A 27,958-nucleotide genomic window follows, 5' to 3' on the forward strand; every position below is an offset into this window, starting at 1 on the left:
CAGACAGAAGCAACAGAAGGGAACGATGGGATATGAGATGTGATGGGATTTATGATATGATTTGACCTATGGGATATGAGATATGTGATATGTGATATATGTGTCACCATTACTTTGCTATCAAGGGTCACAATCCCATTCAATTTGACTCTGAATCATCTTCTCTGTAAATATTTCCTCTTTTCACACATGCACAAACTTATTCTCCAAGATTCTTCTGATCCCATATCTTATATCTCAGCTATACATCCCATAGTGAAGTTTAAACAGAGTGATGACATATAGAAAAAGTGCAGCTTGTGTAAACGGTTGTTGTGTAACATCTTCTTCTCGTGTAGTTTCCCACAGTTGAGAAGTAACTGAGGATTACTGCATCAAGGTTATTTCCAGGTTGCAGTTTTAAAAACAAGAAGCTTACATCACATAATAATACAAACCTCTCTAAAGAGTATCTAAGATGAAAGTTGCATTCTGGGAAATGTAGAATTCATTCCTGGTGACCTAAGGGACATCCGGGTTACAAATCTCTAAAGTGCTGTTGACATAACTGGAGATTAAGTTTGGTACAGGATTAAACAATAGGATTAGAAACCGTGTAACTCAGGATAAGGCCTTGGGGGGGGGGGGGGGGGGGGGTGACAAGATCATGACTTTTATTAATATCTAAAAGTATATCTGCCATATTCAAAAAACAACACGTATAAAGGGATGGGTATGATCACAAGGCTTAGCTAAAAGACTCATGTGGAAATACAAATATTTAAAGGTACAAAAACAGATATAGATTAAAATACAATAAACAAGATATGCATTAAGATATATGTGAAATATATATATAACTCAAAATAGGTTTTAAAGTTAAGGTTAATGTCAGAGTGGAAGCTTCACTTTAAGCAACAACTTCCTTTAACATCGGTGTAATGTTTAATCTGCAGGGTGCTGGTTACATACTGGATTAGGTTGGATCATTTACAGATGCTATAAACCACACTGCAGGGTTGAAGAGAGAGAGAGAGACAGACAGACCGCCGCGTGCGTGAGGTGCGTAAAAGTGTGCGCGAGGCCAACCCTCCCCCCCTCCCCAAGGAGAGCTGCGGTGCGCCGGGGGCCTGGTGCTCAGCCTCCCCCCCAGCGGGCAGGTACCACCCGGAGAGACGGAGCTGTCGCCAAAGAGCGGAGCTGCACAACATACAGGAACTGCGACGTCACAGAGAGAGAGAGCGAGAGAGAGAGAGAGAGAGGGGGGGGGGGGGCGAGAGAGAGAGAGAGATAGAGAGGGAGGAGAGGAGAGGAGCGGCAGGGAGGGAGGGAGGGAGAGAGAGAGAGGGAGTCAGAGCAAAGTGCGCTATCAGCTGCTGAAGGCTGGACACACTTGCGGCGTGGGGGACACTGATAGGGGGGGAGACACACCGAGGGGACAGGGTGGGGGAGAGGAGACTCCCTCGTCGTCGTTGGGTGACGGAGGCACAGATGGGTGCGACGCTCCGCAGCTGAGCCACGGATCCAGCTGCTCGGTCCCCGCGCGCCACAGCTGGACGGGACGCGATCCTGCGAATGACACCTCGGCACCAGTGAGTTCCCAGCTTCCGTCACATCTCTTCCTCTCGTGCGCTCCACTTCTCTGTCGCTTGTTCTGTGTTCGTTTCCGAGGCCCGAGTGTCGTCACATGTCCCCGTCCGTCACAGCATCTGTCTTCTGAAGGGAGAGAGAGAGAGAGAGAGAAACTTTACAGCCCTCCAGGTTTTATCCTCATCCGCTGTGACATGCTATCATTATCAGGACCAAGCAGCAGCACCTCCCTAGGGCTACGTGTACTGAGCAGGGAACAGGAGCATGGGGTGTGACTTACTGTCACCTAGTTACAGCTGTGTGTGTGTGTGTGTGTGTGTGTGTGTGTGAACACCTCAGTCAAATGTGGGCTGTTTGCTTTGGTCAGTGAATAGAAGCCATTCAGACCTCTGCATTAGCCGTTGGCCCTGGAATAGACTGCACAGTGTGTGTGTGTGTGTGTGTGTGAGACTTGTTTTTCCTCTGCAGGGCTGCATGTTCCTGTCGCCTCTCTCTCTCTCATCCGCAACCAGGAACACAATGAGCTCAAGTGCAAAACCTACAGCAAACACAGCCATGAGTAAGAGAAAGTAAATGTCGCACCAATGCTCCAGGAGCTCGAGGGGCTTCAGGAGGCCGAAACCAGAGCAGAGTGGAAAGTTGGGAGTGCCGGCACATTTCCACACACCATCACACCTGAGGCGTTTTATATCTCAGCCCTGTCTCATCCCAGGGATGTGAGAGCAGACGGGGGTCCAGGTCATTCTCCCTCAGGTTGAAGTGTTGCCCTGCTGCTTGATGGATTCTGTGGGAGTTTAAACTTACAGCAGCCGAACAAAGCGTTTCTGCACATTTTGGTCCCAAAGCCAAACGGGTTTCATGTGAGTGCTGCAGGGCAGTGTGAGAGTTAACGTTCATCCTGTATCAAGCGCTCCATCACTCTCCCTCCTACACCTCTCTTCCTGTAACACTGTTTACTAGATGTCTATCTTCATGGCAGCGCAAATGCCAAAGGGGGGAAAGGGAAATGGAAGGAGGAGGAGGAGGAGGCGGAGGAGGAGGAGGAGGGGGTGAATCCAATGCAAATCCTGACCTGCTGTGTGGCACAATGAACATGTTAACTCATTGTAGTGTTTTCCTTTCATTTAGAAAATACTATAAAAGTTGTGTTTTCACTGTGTTTGATAAAGTAAACACAGGATACCGTTGTGCGACACATTTTGTCCAACACTTATTTCTGTCGGGGTCAGAAGAGTTGACTTATTTAAAAAAAAAAGCTCCTCAGATAATAACATTAATGTGGATATATAGTGTAGATGCATCATTTAGTCAATTCATTAATCAGATGATTGACAGACAAATAATTGGAAACTATTTTGATAGTTGATTTAATTGTTTGAAATCTCTTGTTCAAACTTGCTGAATGTCTCATACTTTCCCATATTTTCTTTGTATGTATGGCTAGGTGTGCACCTGATCTTGTTTTCGGATGTTTTAACGACCAAATGATCAATCAAGAATATCTAATAAATAGGTGAATTGATTCTGAAAATAATCAATAATTAAAAAGTGTTATTAAATTGATCCTACGCACTTATTTTTACTATTGGATTTGATTAATCTAATCGTGATCTAATCGTGAGACCATTTAGGCACTGAATGTTTTATTCTGTTGTGCTTTTCATCAACCAGTCATTTGAAAGTGCTTTATATAAAACATATGGTGAAATAACACCTTGACAAGATGATGTATAAAAGAAATAAAGAGTCTTAAAATGGAGTTTGTTTAGATGTTTAGAACCAAACGCTGCTTGATGAATATTTTTGCTCTCTATTTATTATCTTTCATGGACTCCAGCATCAGCACCCACAATTAATGATCTATAATTATGTGTTTCTCTGGTCACAGGCTTTTCAAATGCTGCATCTTTTTTCAACCCATCACTCAAGTGTTTATTTCCCTGAACAGCTGCTGAGGAGACACTCATTCTTTCCTGTGCTCCTCCCGTCTGTGGCAGCCGGCATCATGCTCCCGCGTAACCTGCGAACAGGTGGCTATGACCTGCCGGGGGTGGACTCCAGCGACGTGCCTCTCATTGGCTACCGGCCTTTACCGCCTGACCATGGCACCCCGAGCAACCAATCAGGGAGGGGGGGCGGCAGCGATGAACTGGATCCTTCCCAAGTGAGTGTTTCCTTCCTTCTGCCTCCATCTTTATTTCCTCTGGCTGGAGCTCACAGCTTCTTTCTGCGTTGGCAGTTTGTAATAGTATTGTTTTGGATACCTATCATCTGTGTGGTGATGTGATGGAGAGGCAGAGGGAATGGGAGAGCGTTTCATTGGTCGATGCCCCCCGGCCTTCGCAGCTCACGGAGTTTAGAGCAGACTCCCTTCATGAAAACCTGCGACCTGCATTCAGCTGCCAGTTTGTTTAATAAACAGCAGATGTGGTTGACTGGTTTTCAGGAAACCCAGCGAGAGACAGAGATGGTTTGTCTGTTTCCTGCTTTTCCAACCACAATCCATTCAACCATTCAAATGAAAATGATTTGGTGTAAAGATGCAAAACCCCAAAGAAAGTCTCATTACATCTATTGTTTTTCTTTTTGCAATACAATCAAAAGATAACCTAACATGTCCTCAGGTCACAGACACGTGTTGTGGTTACTCGTCATCGCTGATGAAGAAGATAGTAAACAGAAATGGACAATGGATTATCATGGTTGAATTAAAGGACAAGCCAATGTTCCTAGTGTGCAGTGACTCACTCACAGTGATGACAAAGGCCAGTCAGTGTCAGTACAGCTCCAAACGTGACAAACTGGATAATTTGCTAATTAAATGAGACTTGATAAAGTTTACACTCTGCAGGGGAGTTTTGCGGTGAGCGAGTTCTCAGCCGAGAAGAAGAAACCTCGTTCAAAAGGAGAATTTGTGAAGGAGCCGAGTTTTCACTGCAGCGCTGCAAGAACCAGACAAAGTTAAATGGCTCCACCGTGTCAGTTTGCCCCGAACCAGTAGAGAGCAGATTATAGAGATGGAAAAAACACTGAACAAACATTACACAGTTGTGTTCTGTGCGTGGGATCATCGCCTAGTTTGATACTGAGAAGAAATTGTGGTGCATCTGCATATGGTTAGTTTGCAAAACCCCTTCAGACATTTTGCAAGAGGTTTCAGTTCATGAAAAGTAAAAAAAAACAACCTGCCACACGATTTAGAACAAGCTGATGCTACTGACACCAAAAATGTTGAAATAATATTTCGGGTTCAGTCGCGTCGGTCTAATTGATTTTTTATACTGCATGCGCCTGTAATGAGCAAAAATATTGGGTTTCATTTTAATTCAGATCCAAAAAACTAAGCTAACCTGACAAATTCAGGCTGGCGTGATGCACGTGTTCAGTAATTCAGTCCGCCCCCCCCCCCCCCGAGGTTCCCCTCCCCCCTGAACTGAAGTTGAACTAAAACAGAGGAAGTTTGAAGGTTCATGATGCAGGTGAATTTCCCACGATCCTTCACCTCTGTTAATGTTTTGTGAGTTGTGGGGGGGGGGTTGTTAGAGCCTTATCACATCCTTCACTGACAGCTGCGGTGATTAAGTGAAGTTGTTTTTTCTTCAGCTGTGGACGAGTTTCACTTCTTCTTCCTTGTGCGTGATAAAAAACATCAGAATAGCTGCATGTTCACTGAGTGATGACAAGCTACTGACCCTGACTCTCCTCCTCACACTCCACCTGCACCAGGGTTTTTCATCTTCACATCGGGGTGTTAGAAACTCCTCTCCGTCTAAAAACAGAATTCACACTCACTCCCTCAGAGAGACTTCCTCCGTGGTCATGCCACAAGGAGGCCGCCGGACCCCGCGGTTAATTATCCATGTGGTGGTTAAGCTGGTCGATGCAGCGAACACCTGCTCCCCCCCCCCGTAAGCGGTATCCAGTATCACGGCCCGTCTCCGAGGACGCTCTGTCAAGTGGAATCCAATACGGCCGCTCGCTCATTCTTTAATGAGGCAAACGTGGGTCATGTGAGCGAGGATGCGTGAAGGGACTCGGCTCAAGTGAACAACGAAGGTTTGTGACGGAGGAAACAAAGTATGTTTTCAGGTTCACGTTTTCAAAAGGACTTTTAAGTTTTCTAAATAAGGTTTTGGCAACTTACTCTGCGTTTCAGGGCCTGTTGGGATTTCAAAACAGTGACTGGACAAATGTAGGTGATGATTTCATGTCAGAATACTGTAAAGTCATGTGCAGCTGCAGAAAAAGCCCTTTTAACCCTTTTTATTCATGTAACAACAGCATTACATTCACCCTAGAGAGTCCGAAATGCAAGTTGATGGGTTCAATAGACCAGATGAGGCCCAGTAAGTGGACCAGCTGTTGTGAAAAGGCTCGTTCAGTGTTGTGTTCACAACATGCAAGGGGAAAGTAGGTCAGTTCATGGGGTTTGTGACATGTTTTTGAAAACGTTTGAGCCCTTTGACATTTATCTTTTCCATGTTCTCGTCTTTGCAAAACGTAAAATGGAAACTGAACAATCATAAATTTGGATAATAAAGCCTCAAGTTTTTATTGTTCATTCATTAGATGGTGGGAATTAAAAGCGTTTGTCTATTTGACTTCCTGCTACACAAATACCTCTTGTTCTATTTAACAGCAGCTATAGAAACACTGCATGACCCTGAATACATATGCTGTTACCACATGGGCTGTGGCTGCTGTGAATCATTCAGGTCGATTAAGGTAAATCTTTGTGAAAAGCTTTTTTTATTCTTTTCAACGTGACAGTGTTAAGTTAGAAGTCCGGTCCATAAAGAAATGCTTTTCCTGGTTTGGAGTGGTAGAACTCGACCGACCTGCACAGAAGCCTGACTCAGCTCCTCTGGGATGAAGTGGGACGCTAACCACCAGTGTCAGGTTCTGCCGTGTGAACTGTGCCAACGCAAATGTCCGAGTGGGAAGGAGGCAACAGGAATAGTCGGAACAGTAGTTGAGTTAAGAATGAGAAAACAGTCAAGGAGAATCTCAAACCTCACTCAGGGGCTGCGGCTGTCAGTTTGTCCTGTTGCAGAAACGCACGGGCACAGATCCACCAGTGGGGATGTCGGGAAGGCAGGCGGGGGGGGCAGGTTGCTGCGGCTGTGTGATGATCTAGCGAGTGTTTCACACGGAGTCTGCTGATGATTGTTATCACCCAGCTTCGGTGGCTGACCTCGCTAATGACGCCGAGAGTGAGTGGGAGCAAATCCCTGCAGCCATGTTCCAACATCTGGTGGAAAACCCTCTCGGAGGAGCGGAGGCTGCTCTAGCTGCATATTATTGTCCATGTTTTCAGTTGACATCCTCAACAGACTCAGATGTATTGGCCTTCTCCTGATTGCCCACACACTGGCTGATTGCTTGGCTACTATACCCACTTCACTGTTGTAAATATAGAAACCAGAGGAGCAAGGTTAAGTCAGAGTTTGCACATCACAGTCAACTATTCCCTATAAACATGCAGAACATCAACTCACCCGATGATATCTAAAAGAGTAATCACATCCAAGGGAGGATTTCTTCTCCTTTAAGGGGAATAGAGCAGCTTTGACCTGAATGCCACAGAGATTCACTTGAAAGGAGCAGATAACGGGCACTGGGGGATACATAGATGAAAGCGTGAGGAGAGGAGGAGAGAGAAAGATAGGAAGGAAGGGGTCGGGGTTGTGAACCACACACCAAAATAAAAAAAACACAATGGTTATCTTTAAATAAAGCTTCAGAAGATGTATTTACGACCCGTTGTTTGGTGCACGGACAGGGTTGTAAATAAGTGGTGTGTATTTGTTCAGTCGAAGCTTTTTGGCACAGCGGAAGCATGACCACATGGGTTTATTTCAGGATAGGGTCTGAGACCAGGGGGGGTTCAAGATGGAGACCCAGCTTCCTGTTGGCTTTTCTGGTGCCCTTCTGTAGCTGACGTCGTGGTTCAGGTGGAGAGGTGGACTCAGCCTCGAATTGTGATGGAGGGAGAAGGAGAAGAAAAATAACTTTGCAACACGACAGCATGTCCTGCTTCCTGTGTTTGTCTCCACTTATTGTGTACTTCCTGCTTCTTGTGTGGGTGGCTGGCTGGTGGGGGTGGTGTGGGGGAACCTTTAAGAAAGCGCGGCGCTGGGGGGCCCTGAGAGAAGAGCCGGGAAAGAACATAAACACAACCAACAGTGGTTTCTGCTAAAAGAAAATCACATGAGCTCCACAAACAAGAGCCACAGAGTCCTGCTTTATGAATAATAACTCGCCGCTGTGGCCTATAATCATGATCCTTATCCGGCATCCTCTGAGGCGGCTGAACTCCAAATTACATGTACTTTGAAAAATGTCTGCACAGAGGAGGCCGGTTGTTGCTGTGACCCAGATTCAGTCTGGTTTCACAAGGAAAAGTCCATTGACGCTCCACTAACTGTGCTTTTTTATCTGAAGTGTCCCAATAAAGCAGCTCTGCTCTCTGGAATAAGGAAAACAGAGCAGCAGTATAGTTTCCCACAGGACCGGACATATAACAAGTTGATTAGAAACATGACTCAGAAGAATTGATAATGTGAATGTTGCTCTGTCTCCTAAAACTTTGCTGAGATATTGGCTTGACAATCAAATAAGGAACTTATGATAAATTGTGTGTTTGCAGCCGGTTCTACTCTTGAGTGGCCAAAAATATACTAAATTTAATGCTTTAAACAATTATTTATACAGCCGGGAATGTTTGTTCGCTGCCTAATGAGGAAACTACTCTGCACACACACAGATCTTCAAATAGTCAACACGTCTTCACTCTGATGTCTTTAAACAAACACAGGCTGTCTGATCAATCATTACTTCTTGTTATAAGACGACAGGAATCTTAAACACGCGGCCATGCGACTGAAATCGAAATGGAAAATTATGAGGAAGTGTTTCCGGCTTCTACCTGTCGTCAGACTGAGGCCTTCACTGCTAACTGTCGCTCTTCTTAGCGCTGCTTTAAACAGGATACTCAGCCAAACTGGTTTATCTGCAAGGGAAGGTCATCCGCCCGGCCAATGAGAGCAGGAGAGCAGAGAGGGGAGTTTGAGAGAGAAGGGGTATTGTTCTGGAAATAGCTGCAGGGCCTTTGTCTGTCAGTGTGTGTTTGTGTGTGTGTGTGTGTGTGTCTGTGTGCAGGCAAGAGCCCATGCATCCATCTATTGATGACGGCCTTTATTTTTGTATTTCAATGAGGATTTCATTATTAAGGCCTGCAAGGGTTACTGTGAAGAAAAGTGACTCCCTGAAAAGGAGTGTTGTCCTATCAACACCAGCATATCCCTGTCTTTGTGTGTGTGTGCGTGAGTGTGTGTATATAATGGGTGTGCCAAGGTGATGCAGGCTCGGGGGGGCCGGACTTAGCTCCTGCTTCAGGTGTGTCTTTGTGACACAGAGCCATAGAGTGTGAAGAGGCAGACGCTAAAGACCTAAAACGCACAGATCCAGGACGACTGTTAGTGGAAGAAGAAGAAGTGAAGAAAGAACAAAACAAAAAGGGAGAGGATCGACAAATGAGAGAAAATGGGGAAAGAGAAAATGCCATGTCTAGCTTTATCGTGAAGATTTCCAGGAAGCTCAGGGTCCTGTCTGGACTTGCAGAGCGAAAGGTAACTCGCGTTTACTATTGTGTTTTTTTGCATTTTTCTCTCTGTGTGTGCGAGAGGTTATTTTATAGGAAAGATGGATGGAATACCCGGCACAAGGAAAACCGCAGAGTTTGCACAGGTGGCTAGTTTAACAGGTTTGATGCACAGGCTGTATCCTATAGTCAGTGCTGGGTCCTTTGTGAATGCCAGGAGCTGCTGCTGCTTGTTGTTGACCTTCGATCAAGCCAAGTCGGGGTAATTTGAAAGAGGCTAATAGAGGCGAACATGTGCTTATTACAGCTAATCACAGCCCAGGTGGGACGGGGAGAAAACAGCAGACCACAGGCCACAGCGGCCACTGCTCACTCTACTCCCATGGCTCCTGCTGTGACCTTCTATTTGCATATGAGAGAGCTCACAATTCAGTGCATGCTAAATGAATGAAAAGCAGATCATTAGTTTGTTGTTGGGTGTCAGTGTGTCTTTGTGTGTGTGTCTGCGTGTGTGCCTGTGTGTCTATGTTCCCAAGGTGCTGCTGGGGTGTTTTTGCAGCTCGAACCTGTTGACTCACGACGAGTGAGAGAGAGATTTCACCAGACTCTCGGGATGACTCCACTCCTCTGTGTGTTCTTTGCTCATGAATTATTAATCATGGAAAAAAATGTCACGGCTAAATGGCGTGTGACGTGTGATCGCTGCTTGTCGTCCAACGCAGAAACCCGTGAACTGGATGTAAACAGAAAAATTGCCGCCCCGCCCACGATAAGTCATGACACAGGAATGAAAACAAGTGTCATCCTCAAGATTCTGTTGATGCAAACTTTACTGTAAGAACTATCCTTAGACGCAAAGTTTAAAACAACGTGAGGGTCCACGAAGCTTGGGAGGCTGTGGTGTGTGTCAGGGAACAGATCCTGACAAGGGCAGGATCTTAAACTGTTAAACTCTGGGCTATTTAGGGAACTGAGGGTGAAATTTGGTGCTTGATTGAATTTAAAAAGGGACTGATGGGCCTCGGTGGAGATTTGGGTTCTACTGAGTGTCAGTGTGTGATGGTATCAGGTGGGAAGTGCTACCGTGATACTGTTTTATGTAAGTATATACAGATAAACTCACTAAAATGGCGGTTGATGTCCTTCACATCACTGAGAGTGAGCTGTGCCGACTCATTCACAGGTTGGTGCTCATGTGTCTGAGCGTCCCTGTGAGACACTTCAGTTTGGAAAGCTTGTCTTTTGACAAAATAATTATTTTGAGGCTGCAAGAGGGATCCCAAGGTTTCTGGTTCAACAGCACTGTCCTGGGCAGGGGCCAGGGGACAGGGGACAGGGGCTGTTTACAGGGTTTGTTTGCCCCTGAGTTATAGAATTTAGTTCTGAACAGATCTGGAGTGGATGACGAGTGTTATCCAGCCTCTGGATGAACTGTTGCATCTTTTACTCTGTCACACTAATGACCAAGTCCAAATGTTTGTGTGTTTGTTTGTGTCCTGTGTTAAAGGGACTCACATTATTGTTTTCTCTTCTGATCCCTGTTAAAGTGCCATGAATCATCCAATGCTGTGTGTAACTCTCCTTTGTTGTGTGTCGATATGAAGCTGATGATAAAAGTTGTCGTTAAAGAAAAATACTAGATATTAAATATGAACTCTACAATAAGTAGAATAAGAAGAATGTGAGTGAATCAGCTGAAACTTTAAAATCCTGTGCAGGTTGCTCTAAAATACCACATATATCAATGTGTGGTTCACCCCAAAGTGGCCTAGCGGTTAACACACATACTGTAACGTCCAAAGTTTGATTCTCAGCCTGATGGGAACCTTTGCTGCATCTCATTTATTTCCTGTTTGTCTCTAACTATCCACTCAGCAGCCCGTTATTAATAACCTTGAGGGGACGATGGACTTCTGAAGTTTGTCATTAATGTTTGTCTGCGTCTCTTCCTCAGGCAGAGCCCTCACCGATGAAGACGACCTGGTACTGTCCTCTCGACCTGGTGAGTCGGACTCTGGAGCACGCACGAGACACTGAGCCTGTTCGAGCCAACATGCAGCGTATGAAACAATAAAGTCTGTTCATTAAATTATTCATAGGTATATAATAAATATTGTACGAGCAAAATTGGCTCAAATCTTTGTTTCTAAAAAACTCTGAACACTACGCACACAAATAATAGAAAGCGAATATAATAGTGAATACATTTGAAAGATATTATGGAACAGTGTGAGGAGGACTCACTGATGAGGAGGTAGAGTTCTTACAAAGCTCCTGATGATTAACACAGAAGAGAGCAGAACATGACGAATGGGCAGGATTACAATGAGCACTGCACTGGTTACTGGTAACAGTGTCCTGGTTTCTCTGCAGTCCACTGTGCTGGAGGAAGAGGAGGATGGAGTCATCTACACTGTGGTGGTCAAGCAGCAGCATGTCGGCCCCACCAGTTCAGTGGTAAGACCTGCAGTCGGTGACAGATCGGAAGAAATCCTCACACCAGCACAGACGTCAACTTCCTCTCTTTTTCCTTCCTCCAGTCACGGGTGTCTCGCTCCCAGTGTATGAAAGCAGGAACAGAGGAGAAGCTGGTGCTCCACCTCCTCCACTCCTTCGCTTTGGGAGACTCGTCCTTCATCACCATCTTCCTCTCCACCTATCGCTCCTTCACCTCCACGGAGAGAGTGCTGGAGATCCTCACCGACAGGTAACGAAGGGTTTCTCCTCTTAACGGCACGGGGGTTTGGAGTTAGGGGATTTTGTTTCTCCGGGACGGTTTTAAAGAGACTAAAAAATCAATTTGAAAGCAGGACCAGGTGCAGCGATGCAGCAGCTGACAGGATCCCTACTCAGAGACGGTGCAGTTTGAAGCACTGAAATCTCAGACGGATTCTGTCCAGGGGGAGTTTGGGTGAAGAGAGACAAAAAGCAATTTGAGAATTGTCTCTCGCTAATGTGGAGGAACATTGGGGCCAAAATCCAATCTGCCAGAAATAAACTGAAATGTGTTCAGATGCATACTGAGGTAGAAAAAAGCGATGGCATGATTAACCAACAAGTCAGTGGTGCAGTTATTTCACTGTCATCTTTTAGGGGACGGTTTCCAGATATGCTCCCACACAGGCCGGTGTACAAACCGTCTGCTCAGGGACAAAGTGAAACCATCTCCTGCAGAAGTGAAGTCTCTCACAGGCAAATCCATTCTTATACGAGCAAAGCTGAAAGTACAACTGGATTATAGCCAACGGGTGATGGCACTTACTGGTTTATTACTGGTTATGAGATCAAGTACAACCGTTTCAACTGGTGTGCCTGACGCAGCAAACCATTAAACCATTAAATTAGTAGTCGAGGATTTGAAGGGGCCTTTAATGCAGGTGGTCCATGTGCATGTGTTATGCTAATATCTCTAAGTTATGTCTTTTGCTAAATAGGGATAAACATAGCACAAATGAGACTAAAATAATACAAATATAGAGAACTTGTAGATAATATACAATTATCACAGATGGAAAATATTACATGCAGAGAAACTTATTTGTACCTTTTAAATACTGGGATACTGAAATATATGTATACATATGCATGTGTGGACGTTATAAGTATATAGGCAGGTATGATGTGCAAATATACAATACAATTGGAGTCTGCAAAATGGATTAATCAGTGTACACAAGATTTCTCTTGATTAATGGCGTTGATAGATGATTTAGACACTTCTTCTCACCGCACGAAGCATCTGTGTGGTGATTTAAAAAATCTGTAGCTGAGCGTTTCTCAGCAAACACCACTCAGCAAAAAGAAGAAGCTCTTTGTTCTTTATAAAGTCCTTATTGAATAATGGAGTTATTCATATGAAACACCTGTTTGGAAACTTTTCTGAAAGACGCAACACAAAAGAGAATCAGCTTCGTGCACTTAACTTCCTGGCAACAAGTTCAGGGAGCATTAAGATGCCACCTTTGCTTAAAAGCATCTTTAGAGAAACAAGCCATAAATACATTCATGGCAAAGCAGGAGAAATATTTATGACCCGTCGCAGCAGGAGCACAAATCTGAAGCCGGGTGATACTTTGAAGCTTTTGTGATTCTGCTGCTCTGACTTCTTTTCTGCTCACAGATTGGAGAATCCACCAGGGGACAGCGAGCGGAGCCACATGAGACAGGCTTTCAACAAGTGAGCTTTTCAAAACGCTATTTAAAATCAATGTGGAGCTTTTACACTGTTTGTGTATTGAGCGTGGATCTGTGAGAGCCAGAGCTGCATCCTCTAAAGTGGGTTGTGCTTCCTGCTCCTGGTTTGGGGGAAATGTTATTATAAAAAAAAGGCATATTTCATTTTTTTATTATTTCAAATTTTGATGAAAATATTAGATTCCACGTTATCAGAGTGAAATAAAATGCTCTGGGTTGTGAGAGGAAATGCTGAGACAGGAGATAATTCTCTTGAGTTAATGACACCTCACTCATTAATACCAAAAAAAACGATTTAAATGCAGCTTCAAACAAGAGAAAGAAAGTTAAAGAAATAAGTGAAAACATCTCAATAATACATATCTAACATTCGCTAGTGTTTCATGCACAGAAATGTACTTAATTAAATTTACTTTAAAAATCTCTCTTTAGTTGTACAGCACTTTTTATACAAGTTCGTGCAGTGAAACAATTGACTGATTAAATATATTTTAAAAGCTATAATAGCAGTTGAAAAAAAAGGATAAAATATATAATTGAAAATAAAAGGTGATAAATAATATAAACAAACAAGTTATTGAATAAAAGTTACAACAGATGCTGTAAACTTAACTTACTTCACCGATAAAGTAAATGTGGAGTGATCAGACTTGTTATGGAGTAAAGAAGAAGAACAAGTTAAACCCCAGTGTTGTCAACAAGTAGTGAATCAAGTCCGACCAATCACATAACGTAGTTAAATTTGATCTTATGCTCGGTCAGTCTCTTTTCATTACAAGATATTATCTCACTAATATAATTCCTCATGTGCAGAGGCTGCAATTTGTACCAGGCAGATTTTCTGATGTGTATAAGAAGACTGTTTTTTTATTGTGTCTGGTAAAAGCAGGCGCTCTGTCATCGTCTGATAAAGGAAAACAATCTTGATCCTCCGCTTCCTCTGAATTATGGAACCCTCTCTAAGCTGCTTTTCTTGTCTAAGCCCCTTGACAACGTGATTTCTTTTTAGATGACCTGGAAAAATATCAATACACTCCATCGATTCCCATCTGCAACAGTTTGTTTATCCGCGTCCTGCAGCCAGGATTTGAACTAGAAACCCAGGTCCTTTAAAAACCCCTCCGTCCATCAAAATGAAGAATTGCTCACCTCTGGTGTTTTCTCCCTCCGTCCTCTCAGGGCTGTGTGCACCGTGTTCAGAACATGGCTGACCGAGTTTCCCGAGGACTTCAAGACTTTGAAGGAGCCCTCTCGTCTGCTGCGTCTGGCGCCCCTGCTCCCTCAGGACTCCTCCTCTGCGGCCGACCTCCGCGCCCGCCTCCTCCGGATCGCAGAGGAGCTCAGCGAGAGAGCCCTGCTGCCCGACACCCACAGAGGTCTGTATTTCACCTGGGATGGAAGTGACAGCGTTAAGGCCTCGATGGATGTTACATGTAGGATTAAACTTGTTTTATCACTTCATCTGCTACGAAGTCCAAAACTGTGGGGGGACAACCAATCCATGGTCTCCAGAGGGTGAACCAATAGCTGTTTTTCCAGTATCCCAGTGACCAGGTCAAAGGTTTTCTTTTATCTAGTGAAAGACACACATCCTTGATTCCCAGACAATTAGTCACGATGCTGACGGTGACAACCATTATCTAACAAAAGAGATCTGAGAGAAACTGCTGCACCTTCAGGACATTTGAGTAAATTTAACTTATGAGTCCTTTAATATTTTGCCTCAGGAATCATCCATGGTTTCCAATAGCTTATTTTAACTGGGATTAGTTTGTAATGGTTTCTGAAAAAGGGAGGAAAATATATACGATATGATGCCAAACTGTTTGCTTAAATTTAATCAACGTGCAGAAAATTACAAATAATAATGACCGTATAAAATTATAGAGAAACACAACAGTTCACTCAATTAGCAGCACCCCCCCCCCCCCTTTATTAACTGGAAGAAACCTCCAGAACCAGACTCAATGTGGGCGGCCATCTGCCTCGACCAGTTTGGGGGGAGCAGAGAAAAAATAAATAATTCACTTCCCTCAATGTCTGATTTTGTTCATTAAGATCCTTTCATTTTTCCCTGGGGAGGAAAACGCTCCATAAACCACAGCACCGACAATTCCCCCGACTCATAACACAGCTTCCATGGAAAACTTTTCATTTGGTTTCAAGTAATCTAGCTTTCAAACAAACAGACAGGGGGTGAATATAGAACTAAACACTGACTCAAATGTTGTCAATTTTTCTGCTAAAATAAGTGAGGTTCCACTTAAACATCACATCTGTTTACTAACAAACCAGCTAACAAGGCAAACTCACATTTACATGGACACACTCTGAGGGACGAGGCCTCCACCATGTGTCCGGCCTGCAGGCTTCTGTTCAGGGGGAGGGACTCAGGTGAGCTGACTTCCTGTATAGATTCTGTAGGTGGAGCCTCAGGAAGCAGCAGGGGAGGGAGGGAGGAGCAACAGGAAGCAGCAGGTGAGGGAGGGAGGGGCCTCAGGAAGCAGCAGGTGAGGGAGGGAGGGGCCTCAGGAAGCAGCAGATGAGGGAGGGAGGAGCAACAGGAAGCAGCAGGTGAGGGAGGGAGGGGCCTCAGGAAGCAGCAGGTGAGGGAGGGAGGGGCCTCAGGAAGCAGCAGGTGAGGGAGGGAGGAGCAACAGTAAGCAGGAAGGGGTTGTCAACGGCCTATAAACTAAAGTACAGATGTGTGATACGAATCTGTGATGAAGTGTTTTTAGTGAGCAGCTTCACTTCTTGCAGATCAGAGCAGTTTCCCTAGCTCTCCGCCTGACGCCTCCAAGTTTGAACCCACCAGCATCCTGGGATTCCCTGCACCGCTCATCGCGGAGCAGCTCACCAGGACAGAGACGGTGAGCGCACAGATGTTTTGTGAGGTAGCCAAAAGCAAAATATTGATAATTGATGGTAAAATTTACAATTCACAACTCGCTTTTTGAAATGATTTTGTTTATTCTGACAAGATACAGAAAACAATGTGTTTGCATGCAACTGCCTGGACCTGCATTTTAGATATTGAATAATAATAATATTCATTATATTTATTTGAATAGCACCTTTCAAAACAGAGTTACAAGTTAAAAATGCAAAAATTATAGAGCAGTTAAAGTTTATTTGAAGATCCCACAGCTTTCGAGCACGGATACCGAAAAACAAATGTTAAAAATTTGAAAAGACATAAAAACAAGCTTAAATAAAACAATATAAGATTATTTTAAAAATGACAGTAAGATCGAAACAAGGAGAAAACAAACCTCTGAGTCTGTAAGAGAGATTTAAAAGAGGAGAAGGAGTTTGATCTTCACTCAGCACCTCAGGTTACAACCAGGCACGTCTAGTGTCAAAAGGTCTGAACTGAACTCGGGTGAATCTCAGAACCGGCCTCAAAAGTTTGCAATAAAATCTTGAAATCGATCCAAAGCCAGTCACAGAAACTAAACTCAGAATAATAAGCTCTTTCAGTTTATTGTGTTGTTTACACGTGAATATGCCGTCTCTCCCCAGGAGCTGTTTGTCCGTCTGGTGCCGTACCACTGCCTCGGCTCGCTGTGGTCTCAGAGGGACAAGAAGGGCAGGGAGGGCGTCTGCTGGTCCGTCCGGGCCACGGTGCGGCAGTTCAACAAGTTGGCCAACGCGGTGTTAGCGTCGTGCCTCTGCCCGACGACGCTGCGCAGCCAGCAGAGAGCGCGGCTGCTGGAGAAATGGATCAGCGTGGCAGAGGTGAGTGGAACAAAGAAACACAAGGTCACAGAAGTGATGAGACAAACATGCATTTGTACAGAGTGGAAATTAAACATGGGGGTTCGGGCTGAATTAAAAAAGTGTCAGCCGGGGGTTTCAAGTCGTCCCAAATGCTCCACTGTGCATTTTCCTACAATAAACCCACTTAATCCCTAAAAAAACATAATCCTATTCCCGGCTGTGACTGTGCACACAGCGTCACAGAGTCACTGCTCGGCTTCTTATGCAACTCCACTTGTAATTTCACTTCAATAAAGAGCTGACAGCAAAAACAAATTAACAACGATTTTTGATTTATGCTTCTGTTCGTGACTCGGCAGCAGTAAACAAAATCGTCCTCCGCTCGGGGGCATCTGGAAGTTTAGATTTTTGAGGAATTATTGAAAATCAGCATTTTTTTCTCCTTTGAAGCTGGATGTGCACACACCGTCTCAAACGCCTTCAGGAGAATGTTCCCTGCATGAACACCGGCAATGTGCTGAGTCAGAACAATCTGACCTGGAGGCGAACAGCTAGAATGTAAATCTGCTTAAGAAACCACAGCCTTGTATGAGAGGAAATGTGGATTAACTGAGTGTTTGTGTTCCTGCGCTCGATAATCAGCTTCTTTTAAAGAACCGAGCAGTGACAGGTCAGGCTCCCGTCCCCGGGTCGGCTTTACTTCCTTTCAGAGCTTCACTATCTGTGAACCCTGCTGCAGCCACTAATTCCTCTATGGAGCTGTGTTTGTCATCACATGCACAAAAAACACACGCTCACACAGAATCCAGTTTCCAGTGAGATTTCACCGGTCTGCTGCCAAAACGCAGAATACGCCTCTGGTATCCTCTGGAAAGAAAAACCCTCTTTAGCTGTATACATTATTCAGCACATGAGGCCGATGCTGTAATTTAATACTCGCCAGAACTCAACCCCACAGGTGTTCTCACTTACATGGTGTGTATTCATCTGTGTGTGTGTGTGTGTGTGTGTGTGCTCAACAGGAGTGCCGAGGCAGAAAGAACTTCTCCTCTCTGTACGCCATCGTGTCCGCCCTGCAGAGTAACCCCATCCACCGGCTGAGGAAGACGTGGCAGGACACCGACAGGTCCGTGGATCAATTCGCTCTTTTTAATACGGACAGAAAAATGACTTGTTATTGTTTCAAAGCGGAAACCTCGTGAAAATCACAATTACAAAAAAGAGGGATGATAAATAAAACTCCAAGTTAAACACAATAACTAAAAAAGACTAAGAATATTGAAGACATTAAGAAATAACATGAACTAATACGTCCCAAATATACACTGTATTTTAAAACATTTTTATATAAGCTTGTCATACATTTGATGTAGTTAATAATAAACATTACTACTACTACAATTAATAATAATAACAATTAGCAGTTGCATCTCTATAAAAAAGTAAGGGCTGTACAGTAAAGGTTGCAGTTTTATCTGTTTATCAGAAAAACTATATTTTACACACTTAACAGTTGTTTTTTAAACTGTGAAATAAATGTTTTTGAATGTTAATCTGGACCTGATACAAGATTCAAGCAAAACAATAACAGTTGACCTATACGTCCTTGTAGGAAGATGAATATAGGTTATAATAGTTCTTAGATGCTTCGAAAAAAATAAGATCAGAATACATATTTTAACAGAGCTGCCAGAAGAACATAAATCACAACATAAAGCCCGAGAAGACTCTTGTTGCACTTTTACGAAATATTCTGAAATAATGAAATATGAATGTGCGCTTGCTGTAAATACACTGTGTCTCCTTTCAGGGAGGTGGTGAAGAGATACGAGGAACTGTCAGAAATATTCTCCGAGAAGGACAACTACTCTCAGAGTCGAGAGCTCCTGAAGGAGGTGGGTTCACTGGAGATATGATCTGTACCCTTTTTAAAACTCTCTGAAGTAAGAAGGGACTTCAAGCTCTGACTGGTTTCACTTTTACTTTACTTCACTATTTTTAAAATAACTTTGACGTGAGAGTTTCATGCCTGGATGATGTCTAGAGATATTGTGTCATTTGACCGCTTGTGTTGCTTCATGATAAAAAAATGACTGTTGGCCTGTGGGCTGGAGAAGAGGTTTCCCAGCATAGGCTTTAAATACAAATGGACGACACATCTCTAAGTTCTTAGTCTTCTCCTATATTCTAAAATGATGATATCAAGTAATCTTTAAAATGTGATTCTACGAAGCAGAAAGGCTCCACATTGCATCCAGCACCCAGCAGAAGGTGGAGATGTTTCAGCTTCACTTCAGGGGAGATGTCATGTCGTCCATCTTTGTATAAAGTCTGCTACCGGGTCCGACACTTCTAGGCTCCAGCCGTCGAGCCTCAAACTCCAGTACAGGAAAAACAAACTCATTGACTTTGACTAACATCTCAAATCCCCGGTTGATGGGCAGGCTCCTGATCTGAGGCGGCGGCGGGAGATTTAAAGACTCTCTCTTTAAAGACCGGAAACCAGTTTAATCTGGTTGAGTAGTAACTGGCCTTATTCTGTCAACCCTTTCCCTTCAGTGTGACGAGGCTAAATTATATTTAGTTTACACTGTCAGTGAGTCGGGGGGGGGGGGTTGGATTAGCTGTGTTTTGATTTGCTGTAATGGTGCCGAGCGAGCATCAATACCTTTGCATTAGCTGTGATTTCTCCCCGATACGATGGCCCCGAAGGAATTCAACCAAACGCTCGCTCTCGACTCGACAGCGTCTCTCGCTCGCTCGTCTCTGATGCCGAGAAAACACCATCGCCTTCTGTTTGCCCTTTGATTTTCTTCTTCTTCTTCTTCTTCTGCACAACCACCCGCTTCCCCTTTCATCTCAGGGCCTGTGTTCATACGTGAGTGATGAGCAGACAGGCTGCGATTTGAATGATTCGAATCAAAGTTGGAGGAGAAGAAGTGATTCAGGGGCTCTGTCATCCGAGCCTTTGACAGTGTAATAACACTTTATTATAGCGTGGTTATGACAGACTGTCTTCTCGGCTAATGTCGAGTTGCTGTGACAGATCTGCAGACTGAGCAGTGTTGAAGCACCATTATTAATGCTGTAAAAATTAATCATAAAGTAATTCATGCTCAGAGTGCTGGCACTGACAGAATTGGGTTTTTTCACAGACATATTGGTATCAGCTTTTATGTTTGCTGACAGGCGCTGATTTGAAATGTTTTATTTTACAGAATGAAAAATGCAGAGACAATGTGCAGTTGTGTTTTATTGCATGAAATAACATCTTTACTTTATTAGAACTTTAAGTTCTATATATTTGGTTGTATTTGTTTTTTTCTTTCTTTTTTTATATTTTTTAAATCAAGTTTAAGGTTAAGCTGTAAATTATCAAAACTCAGCTTCGCATTTCTTTGTCATAAAGGTACATATATACATATATATTCTTCTTAAACGCTGGTATTAGTGATCAAATGAGTTAAACTGCCTTCAAAGTAAAGAATGAACTTTGACCTGCCAGCGTTCTCTTGCTCTTGTTTTGCAGGAGGGAACCTCAAAGTTTGCCAACACGGACAACAGGCTGAACAACAGACATTTTAATAAGGTGAGTGGAGAGGAAATGAAAACCGATCCAGGTTGAGCTTCCAGGGAGGCCGGCTTGTTTGTGGAAGGTCACAGGGTTAAAAGATAATTAACTTCCATAACAACTTGAACAAAACAAAGACGGCCGCTATAGCACACGTCTCTTGAACAGGCTCCTCCTGGCGACAGTTTAACATTTGTGAATTATTCCGAGCATCATGTCGGATGATTTTCAATCAGATATTTCAGATGATGTCACAGAGGAGCATCTTTAAACGACCCCAGTGTTTGTCACTGAGGCAAAAATGAAGTGAGCCGCTCGTGTTTGGTGTGAATACCAAACATTATCGCCTGAAGGATTGTTCACCCTCTTTGGGATATTTTGAAATGATGTAAGAGGCTGTAAAAGTTAGGGGACAAAGATATAGTGTAATGTCTTTAGAGAGAGGATCTGTATTTTTATGGCTCATAAAGGGGCGGACGTGAGTTTTATTGTGTATAGTTCACGCTCTGCTGTGCAAACTGGTAGTATGACGCTTACCTGCAAGTAGTTTCTCCAATTTAGAACAATACTGTAATTTTGGGGCTGATACCATCATTATTTTCTTATAAATAATCATCAAAATATACATTATATATAAACACACTGAAGGTTGGAAGATTTTGGTCCATTACTTTACTTGCTCTCTTTATTGAGTAGTAGATGTTTGTTTATTAAAAGTCTAAACCTTTGGGACCAATGCAGACGGAGTAAAAAACTAAAACCGTATATTTGAATGTATATTTGTATTTTCACAATTTCAAATTTATCCCAAGCATCGTTTTCTGCCTTTTATTCTTTGGAAAAATGCTTAATGCTTAATATCACCACATATTGGTCCTAATGCACATCTGTGATGATTCACCATCTGGGCTCCAGTTAAAGCTCTAATGCTTTGCTCTTAATTAATAATGGATTTCATCCTTAAACCACTTGGAAATAGTGTCTACCTACACAATTCTGACATGGCTAGTGATGTCTGTTCTGCTGAGCGCGGCGGGATCCCTGGTGTGATGGAGGCTTGTGAGAGGGATGGACCAGCGTGCAGCAGCAGAGTGGAGCACAGAGCTGCTGCCGGCTGTGTGTGTGTGATGCACAGTTTGAAAACAGCTGCACCAGCTGCTCGGAAATCCCTCGACGTCAAATCTGTTATTACGACGTGGACAGAAATCTCTGGGGAACTGACAAAAAACCCTTTTCTTTGTTGTTGCTCTGACACAGTCCACCGCCATGGGCACCGTGCCCTACCTGGGCCTCTTCCTCACTGACCTCACCATGCTGGACACCGCGGTCAAAGACAGGCTGGACGTAAGTTCCACTCGTCTCTGTCGGACAAACCCTGGAAGTTACCCTGTCTTTTACAGTCAAACTTAAATATCCTGTCACTTCCTTTGCAGAATGGCTACATCAACTTCGACAAAAGGAGAAGGGTGAGTGTTTCAAAACCTAGTACGCTGAAATATAAAGGTCAGAAGTTTAATACACAATCTATTCTCATGCTCTTAAAATGAACAGTGCTGAAAACGTAGCTGATGCTTTGATAATGAACAGTTTTCAACAAGTGAAGCAGCTAAAATAAAGCTTATAGTAGGAGTGGAAGCACCCTGATAAAAACCAGTGAGAAGAGATGGAGCAGGGATGGTTTAACAGTGAGAGCAGATCAGAGTGAGCCGAGGGAGGACATTATGAAGTGGAAGGTGCTGTGAAGTGAAAACAGTTTCACAGTTAAACTCGACCACTTAACGTGTTGGTGGTGTTTTTTTTATATATTTTTTATTATGAAACTTCTTGTTTTTGCAGGAATTTGAGGTTTTGGCTCAAATCCGCCTCCTGCAGTCCTCCTGCAAAAACTGTGTGTTCAGCACGGACGAGTCCTTCATGCACTGGTATCACAGTGTCCCTGCACTCAACGAGGAGGAGAGGTAAACATACATCAGGGGCATGCACTCACTCTCACTGCTCTCATTGGAATCAATACCCTGGTTGTGAAGATACCTATCGTTAATTCTGACAATCTCTATCAGTTACAGACTGTCCAATGAGATCGAAGCACCCTGCGAGCCGAGCCCACGCGGCCACACTCCGACAGTCATCATCACACAGTGTCCAGAGTAAGAACCTGCTCACACACACACACACAGACACACACTGACACACACACAGAGTGGACGGAAGAAATAAAATTGAAGGGGCCTTAGGTTCATAAGATACAGCTGGATTTTGGTTGTTTTGGTAATGATAATAATAAGTATAGGGGGACACACACATATTTAATTTACTGTACTTATCGTAAGTAGTTTTAAAACAGTTATAATTAGATGTGCAATCTGAATATATCTGATTGCACTAAAAACCTTCCCGTGTGACAAACTGGAGGGCGTGGGTTTTGAAAGACGTGGGGGTTTAGCAGGTAGCAGCAGTCAAGGGACAGGCCCTACTGCATTGCATCATGGGGATTATGACTGATCTATTTTACTAAGTCAGGACATATCAACATTCTGCTGTATCGATCTTTTTTAAGATCAATCCAAGCAGAATTCCAAACCACCAAAAAAAAAACATTTGGGAATTAGCGCTTGAATTGTTGGTTGATTAATTAGTAAATCATTATTTCCAGCCTTAATTTGACAGTTTGTGAATTTCCTGTTGTCGACAGCCTGAGCCGCTCGCGGACGAGTCTGGCGGGCGACAGCGACAGCCTCTTTGACTTCCCCTCGCCCGTCAATAACCTGCTATCAAAACTCACAAAGGTAATATTTCGTTACTGATCTTACTCTGTCTGCTTTTGTCTTTGAGTTGTAGGTTCTCATTGGTTATTATTGGATTCTAGTGGCCATGTATGCGATAGGTGTAGAACTGAAGGAGTAACAAAAGGAGGGGAGGGGGATGTGACACAGGCTTATGTAACATGAGAAGTGGAAAGACGGCAATTTGAAAGGTAAACAGAGAGTTAATGGCCCCAATGCAAATACCCATGAGGGCTCAGGGTCAGTTTCTCTGCTGCTTCCGTCTATTTTCCTCAGAAACCAATAGGAAGAGTTTAAATTAACACAGAATCGAGCAGCAGTGGAATCCACACGTAAACCTGCCCAGTCGTTAGTCTCCAGAAACAATCATCCCCGAAGCCACGTTTTGTTCTGTTGCAGCACATGAGATCTCCATCTGTGTCCTGTCTGGATGTGGAAACGTCCCCTCCCACTGCCGAGTCCACCCCCGACACCCTGACTCCATCCACGCCCACAAAGTCCCACCGCCGATCGGCCTCCTGCGGCAACAACCCCCCCAACCAGGTTCAAGGCTCCGGGCCAGACATGCGGATCATCAGGATAGGGATGGACCTGCACGATGGAAACATGTACCGAAGCATTCTGGTAGGGGCTCCGGGTGGTGGTTCTGATTGACAGCGACACTGTTACTGTTAACACGACACATCAGGGTCCGGTTCTGATCACTATCATTACGGGAACCTCGTTGCACTTATCAGCCAGGATCCCATAATGATAGTGATCAGAACCGGACCTTGGGGATAAGACGCAGGATGTAGTTAGTGCAAATCAAGCCGTCCTAGAGTCACTGTTGTTTATCTCTCCCCCCCTCAGGTTACGAGCAATGACAAGACCCCCACTGTGATCAGCTCTGCCTTAGAGAAGCACAATCAGGACCCCAAACAGACGGCCAAGTACGAGCTGATCCAGCTCCTGCCCGACGCAAAAGGTAAAGATAGACAACATTTCCTCTGTGGCAACAGAAGAACCACTGCACTCCTCCCACAGCATTGTTAGAAACTCATGTTGGAAATGTAGGTTGTGTATCTTGACCAGTTATATGCTGGTATTTAGTGAAGCACAGGCTTTAAGAGCTAATGAGGGGTTTGATTTCCAAGGTGGAGTGGGTCGTCCACTAACTAGAAAGTCGGTAGTTTGAACCCTGGCTCCTCCAGTTTGCAAGTTTACCTTGTTTCCCTGTCGTCCTTGGAGCGAGACACTATGAGCCCTTGATCTCAGAGCCCATCCGCTATTGTCTGACGATGAATTAGCCTCTGGGGACAATGACCAATATGTTGGGGCGTCCGGTGTAGACAAAAGATGTCCGAGCCAAGACCTGCAACACGAGACACAACAATGGAGTTGAAGTCGAGACACAACATGGACACTGATGCTTCTTGTAGGTGTTTTAGGTTCAGACCACATTTTTCCCTAATCTCTTTTAACAGCCATCTCCATACGAATGCAGATAAGAGAAGTAGGTAGTCGGTAGTCAATGTGTTTCGGCTCTTTATTTCTCCACAGGGATGATTTACCGGCAGGCAACCAAAACCTGCTGAAGCATGATGAGTAAAAATAGAAATGGAGCCCCAAATTCGCCCCTTCATATTTTGCATGTAACTTGTACTGTAGGAAGGAGGAGAGTGTCTCTGTTGGCACCCTTCAGGACGTGACACGACAGAGCTGTGTTTCTAGTTTGGAGTCAATCATGGTCTAACTTAGCAACTACCAGATATTTTGTGGTTTATACGACAGTAACAGTAGAGAGATGAAGAGAAACCAGTATAAAAGTACATACAACAAGGTTCCCCTCCAACACATGATCCATAACGTCTCTACCACCAGAACCCACCTTGCATTGTCACTTCTTTGAGTATTGATGGTATCAGAAGCTCTATTGAATTGCTTGTGTGTTTATTTCTTGATGCAGAACTGGTCATCCCCGCCACAGGAAACGTCTTCTACGCCATGACATCATCCAGCGTTGACTTCCTGTTGAGGAGGAAAGGCGGGAACACTCCTCTTGGCTCACATCCGATCAGCACGGAGACGAGCGCCACGTTTCCTCGAATCAAGGCCAAGGGGAGGAGGCTGGTCCGGACTCTGTTTTGACGTCAGATCTTTGTCCACCGTGAACTTTTCGCTTGTCGCCCCCTGACAAACACATGGGGGGGGGGGGGGGGGGGGATCTCTCAATAACGTGGCCTTCTCTGTGCAAACACAAAAAGCTACACATGCCTTTATCCCATACGCCTCTTCTACCAAAGCACAGAGACCAAGTTCCTCGGACATTTCAGAACCTCCTGCTGCCGTAGGCCGAGTATTTCTTCTTTCCAAACATTATGCATTTCTGATTCACATCCAGAGGAGGAGCGGCGGAGGCCTTTCAGTGAGTGCTCCTGGTGCTGGCTCTGGACTCCCAGTCAGGTGGCACTTAAAGCATTTCTTTCTTCTTTGCTCATTCCAACTCAATGAATAAGATCTATTCTAATTAACACCGAGAAATCCCTGGTTGTTGTCTGCCTCGGCTGTGAGGGATGTTTCCCAACGTTAGAGGAAGAGTTAATTGGTCTGTCTGCGATCACCCATGAGGCCGTCGAAGGATTTAAGACTTTTTTTATTTGGGGAGGAAGAATTGTAATGAAATCTTAACACGCAGAACTCCTCAGATCTGGTTCTGGGAAGCAGCACGAACACAGGAAGACGCACGAATGGAAAACCAGATGTAATGTTAATGCATCTTTGTAGCAAAGCACTGGAGGTTGTCATAGGAGACACGTATATATGTTTTGTATATATTTATATATTTTGTACGTCTGTGTGATGTCGACGTTGTGTTTACACTGGCAAGAAGCTTGATATGTCCAAAAACTGGCAAGTCAACCAGTTCATCAAGGAATCTGTTATTTAAACTGGTCAGCAAATCAACACAGTGGGTGATTGAGCAGATATGGATTTCAGCTTCAAACTTTAAAACGGCATCGATCCCTGTTTTTCTATTACACTGATTGTTTGACTATTGATATTGTGAAGGTGAAGCTCGAAGCTTCAGAACACTACGGAGCAAACAGACAGTGAACAAGTCAAACATCCAGCCAGAGACTTTCTGCCAGAATTCACAGGTTGTGTCCGAAATCACTCACTGATCAGTCCGCCATTTTGTAGTGGTGAGCTCATTGTTTCCCACAATGCATTGTGCTGGTTTGAGAGAGACGGAAATTGTCGTATAAATGTAAATAGAAGCAGAGCAGCACAGCACAAAGGGTGGGACACAAATTTATTTCTACATTTAAAAAGGATAATTTAAAGGGGTTTTTTTTACCTTTAAGTATTAATGCCAAGTGTAAAATGAAGGTTTAAATTTACCTTGATATTTTCCACCAGCCTTTGTTGTTATAATCCCCCGATAACGGCGAGATAGTCAGCACCAAGTAGTGTCCGAAAGTAGGGAACAGTGAATGAGTGGGTGATTTCAGACACAACCATAGACTCTATACAAAGATGGCCGACACAACAAATCCCCAAAAGTGAAGCTAAAAGCTGTCTCTGTGTCGAAGTGACTGGATAGTGGGAGGAAGTGGAGACACTTCGTCCATCTTTACATCCAGTCTATGCTAGACACCAAACAAGAGCTAAAAGAAGCGTTCAACATTTGGACAGACACACGTCTCAGGATGGATGGAAGTGTTGGCAGCTGTTAGCCAAAACAAATTTAAAGGCAATAAAATGATAAAATTATTATTTTTGGTATATTTCTGCCCCATAGTGGCCAAACATTTAATGGCTATTACTACAACTTGCAGCTCTTTCAAACTTAGTGGCTTCACTTCCCTGTTGAGGACAATGAGGAAAGTCAAACTAAAAGATACCACTGGTTTCCCAGCAGCTCAGCAGGATCCATCTTTACTCCTGTTTACGTGCAGCACAACGCCTCAGCTCTTCTTTTATGTCGTGAGTCAACTTCACCTCAAACGCATAACCTCAAACTTTCACACAAGTCTTGTGACCTCTGGTCGCCACGCTCCCCCGCTCGGTGCTGGTGACGCCTGTTGTACATCGGCCGAGGCACTAGCATGGCTGGACCAGGGAGAGGATTCTGGGTAATAATAATGGATGACGTGTGCTAGCGTTTAATGATTGTTTTCTGTGCCTTTCTCCACAAGGGAGCTCACCTTTCCCCCATGATTGCATTAGAATGTATGCAGCACATGCGGTGGACACGCGGTCGCCTCCAGGGCTGCGTCGTCTCACATCAAAGCTATTTATGCACTACATACAGGATGTCCTATTTTTGTGGTAATAAATTTACTTTTATATGAATTAATTGCTTTGGTCTGATTTTGCTGGGACACATTAAAAGGGTTCAATAGAGACGTATTTCTCAGCACTGCGGCGCGTCACATTAAAAGAATTCAAACTGTCGACACATGTCATATTCTGTGACACTTCTATTTTTCTCATGGATAAGGAAAACAACACAGCAGCTACAGAAACACAACT

The 27,958-nt window shown here is 44.0% G+C and overlaps 1 protein-coding gene across 3 annotated transcripts; it reads left to right on the plus strand.

Annotated features, from left to right (window-relative positions):
* Window positions 1-1,290: 1,290 nt before the first annotated feature.
* On the plus strand, window positions 1,291-27,778 carry rgl2 (ral guanine nucleotide dissociation stimulator-like 2). Of its 3 annotated transcripts, none has more exons than XM_062399391.1 (20): window positions 1,291-1,571; window positions 3,518-3,733; window positions 11,127-11,174; window positions 11,546-11,629; window positions 11,713-11,879; window positions 13,293-13,349; window positions 14,546-14,742; window positions 16,127-16,236; window positions 16,889-17,104; window positions 18,109-18,212; window positions 18,897-18,981; window positions 20,616-20,675; window positions 21,915-22,001; window positions 22,091-22,123; window positions 22,494-22,615; window positions 22,718-22,804; window positions 23,350-23,443; window positions 23,840-24,064; window positions 24,293-24,407; window positions 25,389-27,778. In XM_062399391.1, the coding sequence occupies exons 2-20, from the start codon at window positions 3,575-3,577 to the stop codon at window positions 25,568-25,570; spliced, it is 2,232 nt and encodes a 743-aa protein (XP_062255375.1). In that variant the 5' UTR covers window positions 1,291-1,571; window positions 3,518-3,574; the 3' UTR covers window positions 25,571-27,778. The 3 variants fall into 3 exon arrangements, with proteins under 3 accessions (XP_062255375.1, XP_062255374.1, XP_062255376.1); XM_062399390.1 differs by having other exon boundaries at window positions 3,567-3,733; XM_062399392.1 differs by lacking the exons at window positions 1,291-1,571; window positions 3,518-3,733 and adding an exon at window positions 8,964-9,200.
* The last annotated feature ends 180 nt before the right edge of the window (window positions 27,779-27,958 follow it).

The sequence above is a fragment of the Platichthys flesus genome, chromosome 11, assembly GCF_949316205.1.
Source record: "Platichthys flesus chromosome 11, fPlaFle2.1, whole genome shotgun sequence".
NCBI classification, from domain to species: Eukaryota; Metazoa; Chordata; class Actinopteri; order Pleuronectiformes; family Pleuronectidae; genus Platichthys; species Platichthys flesus.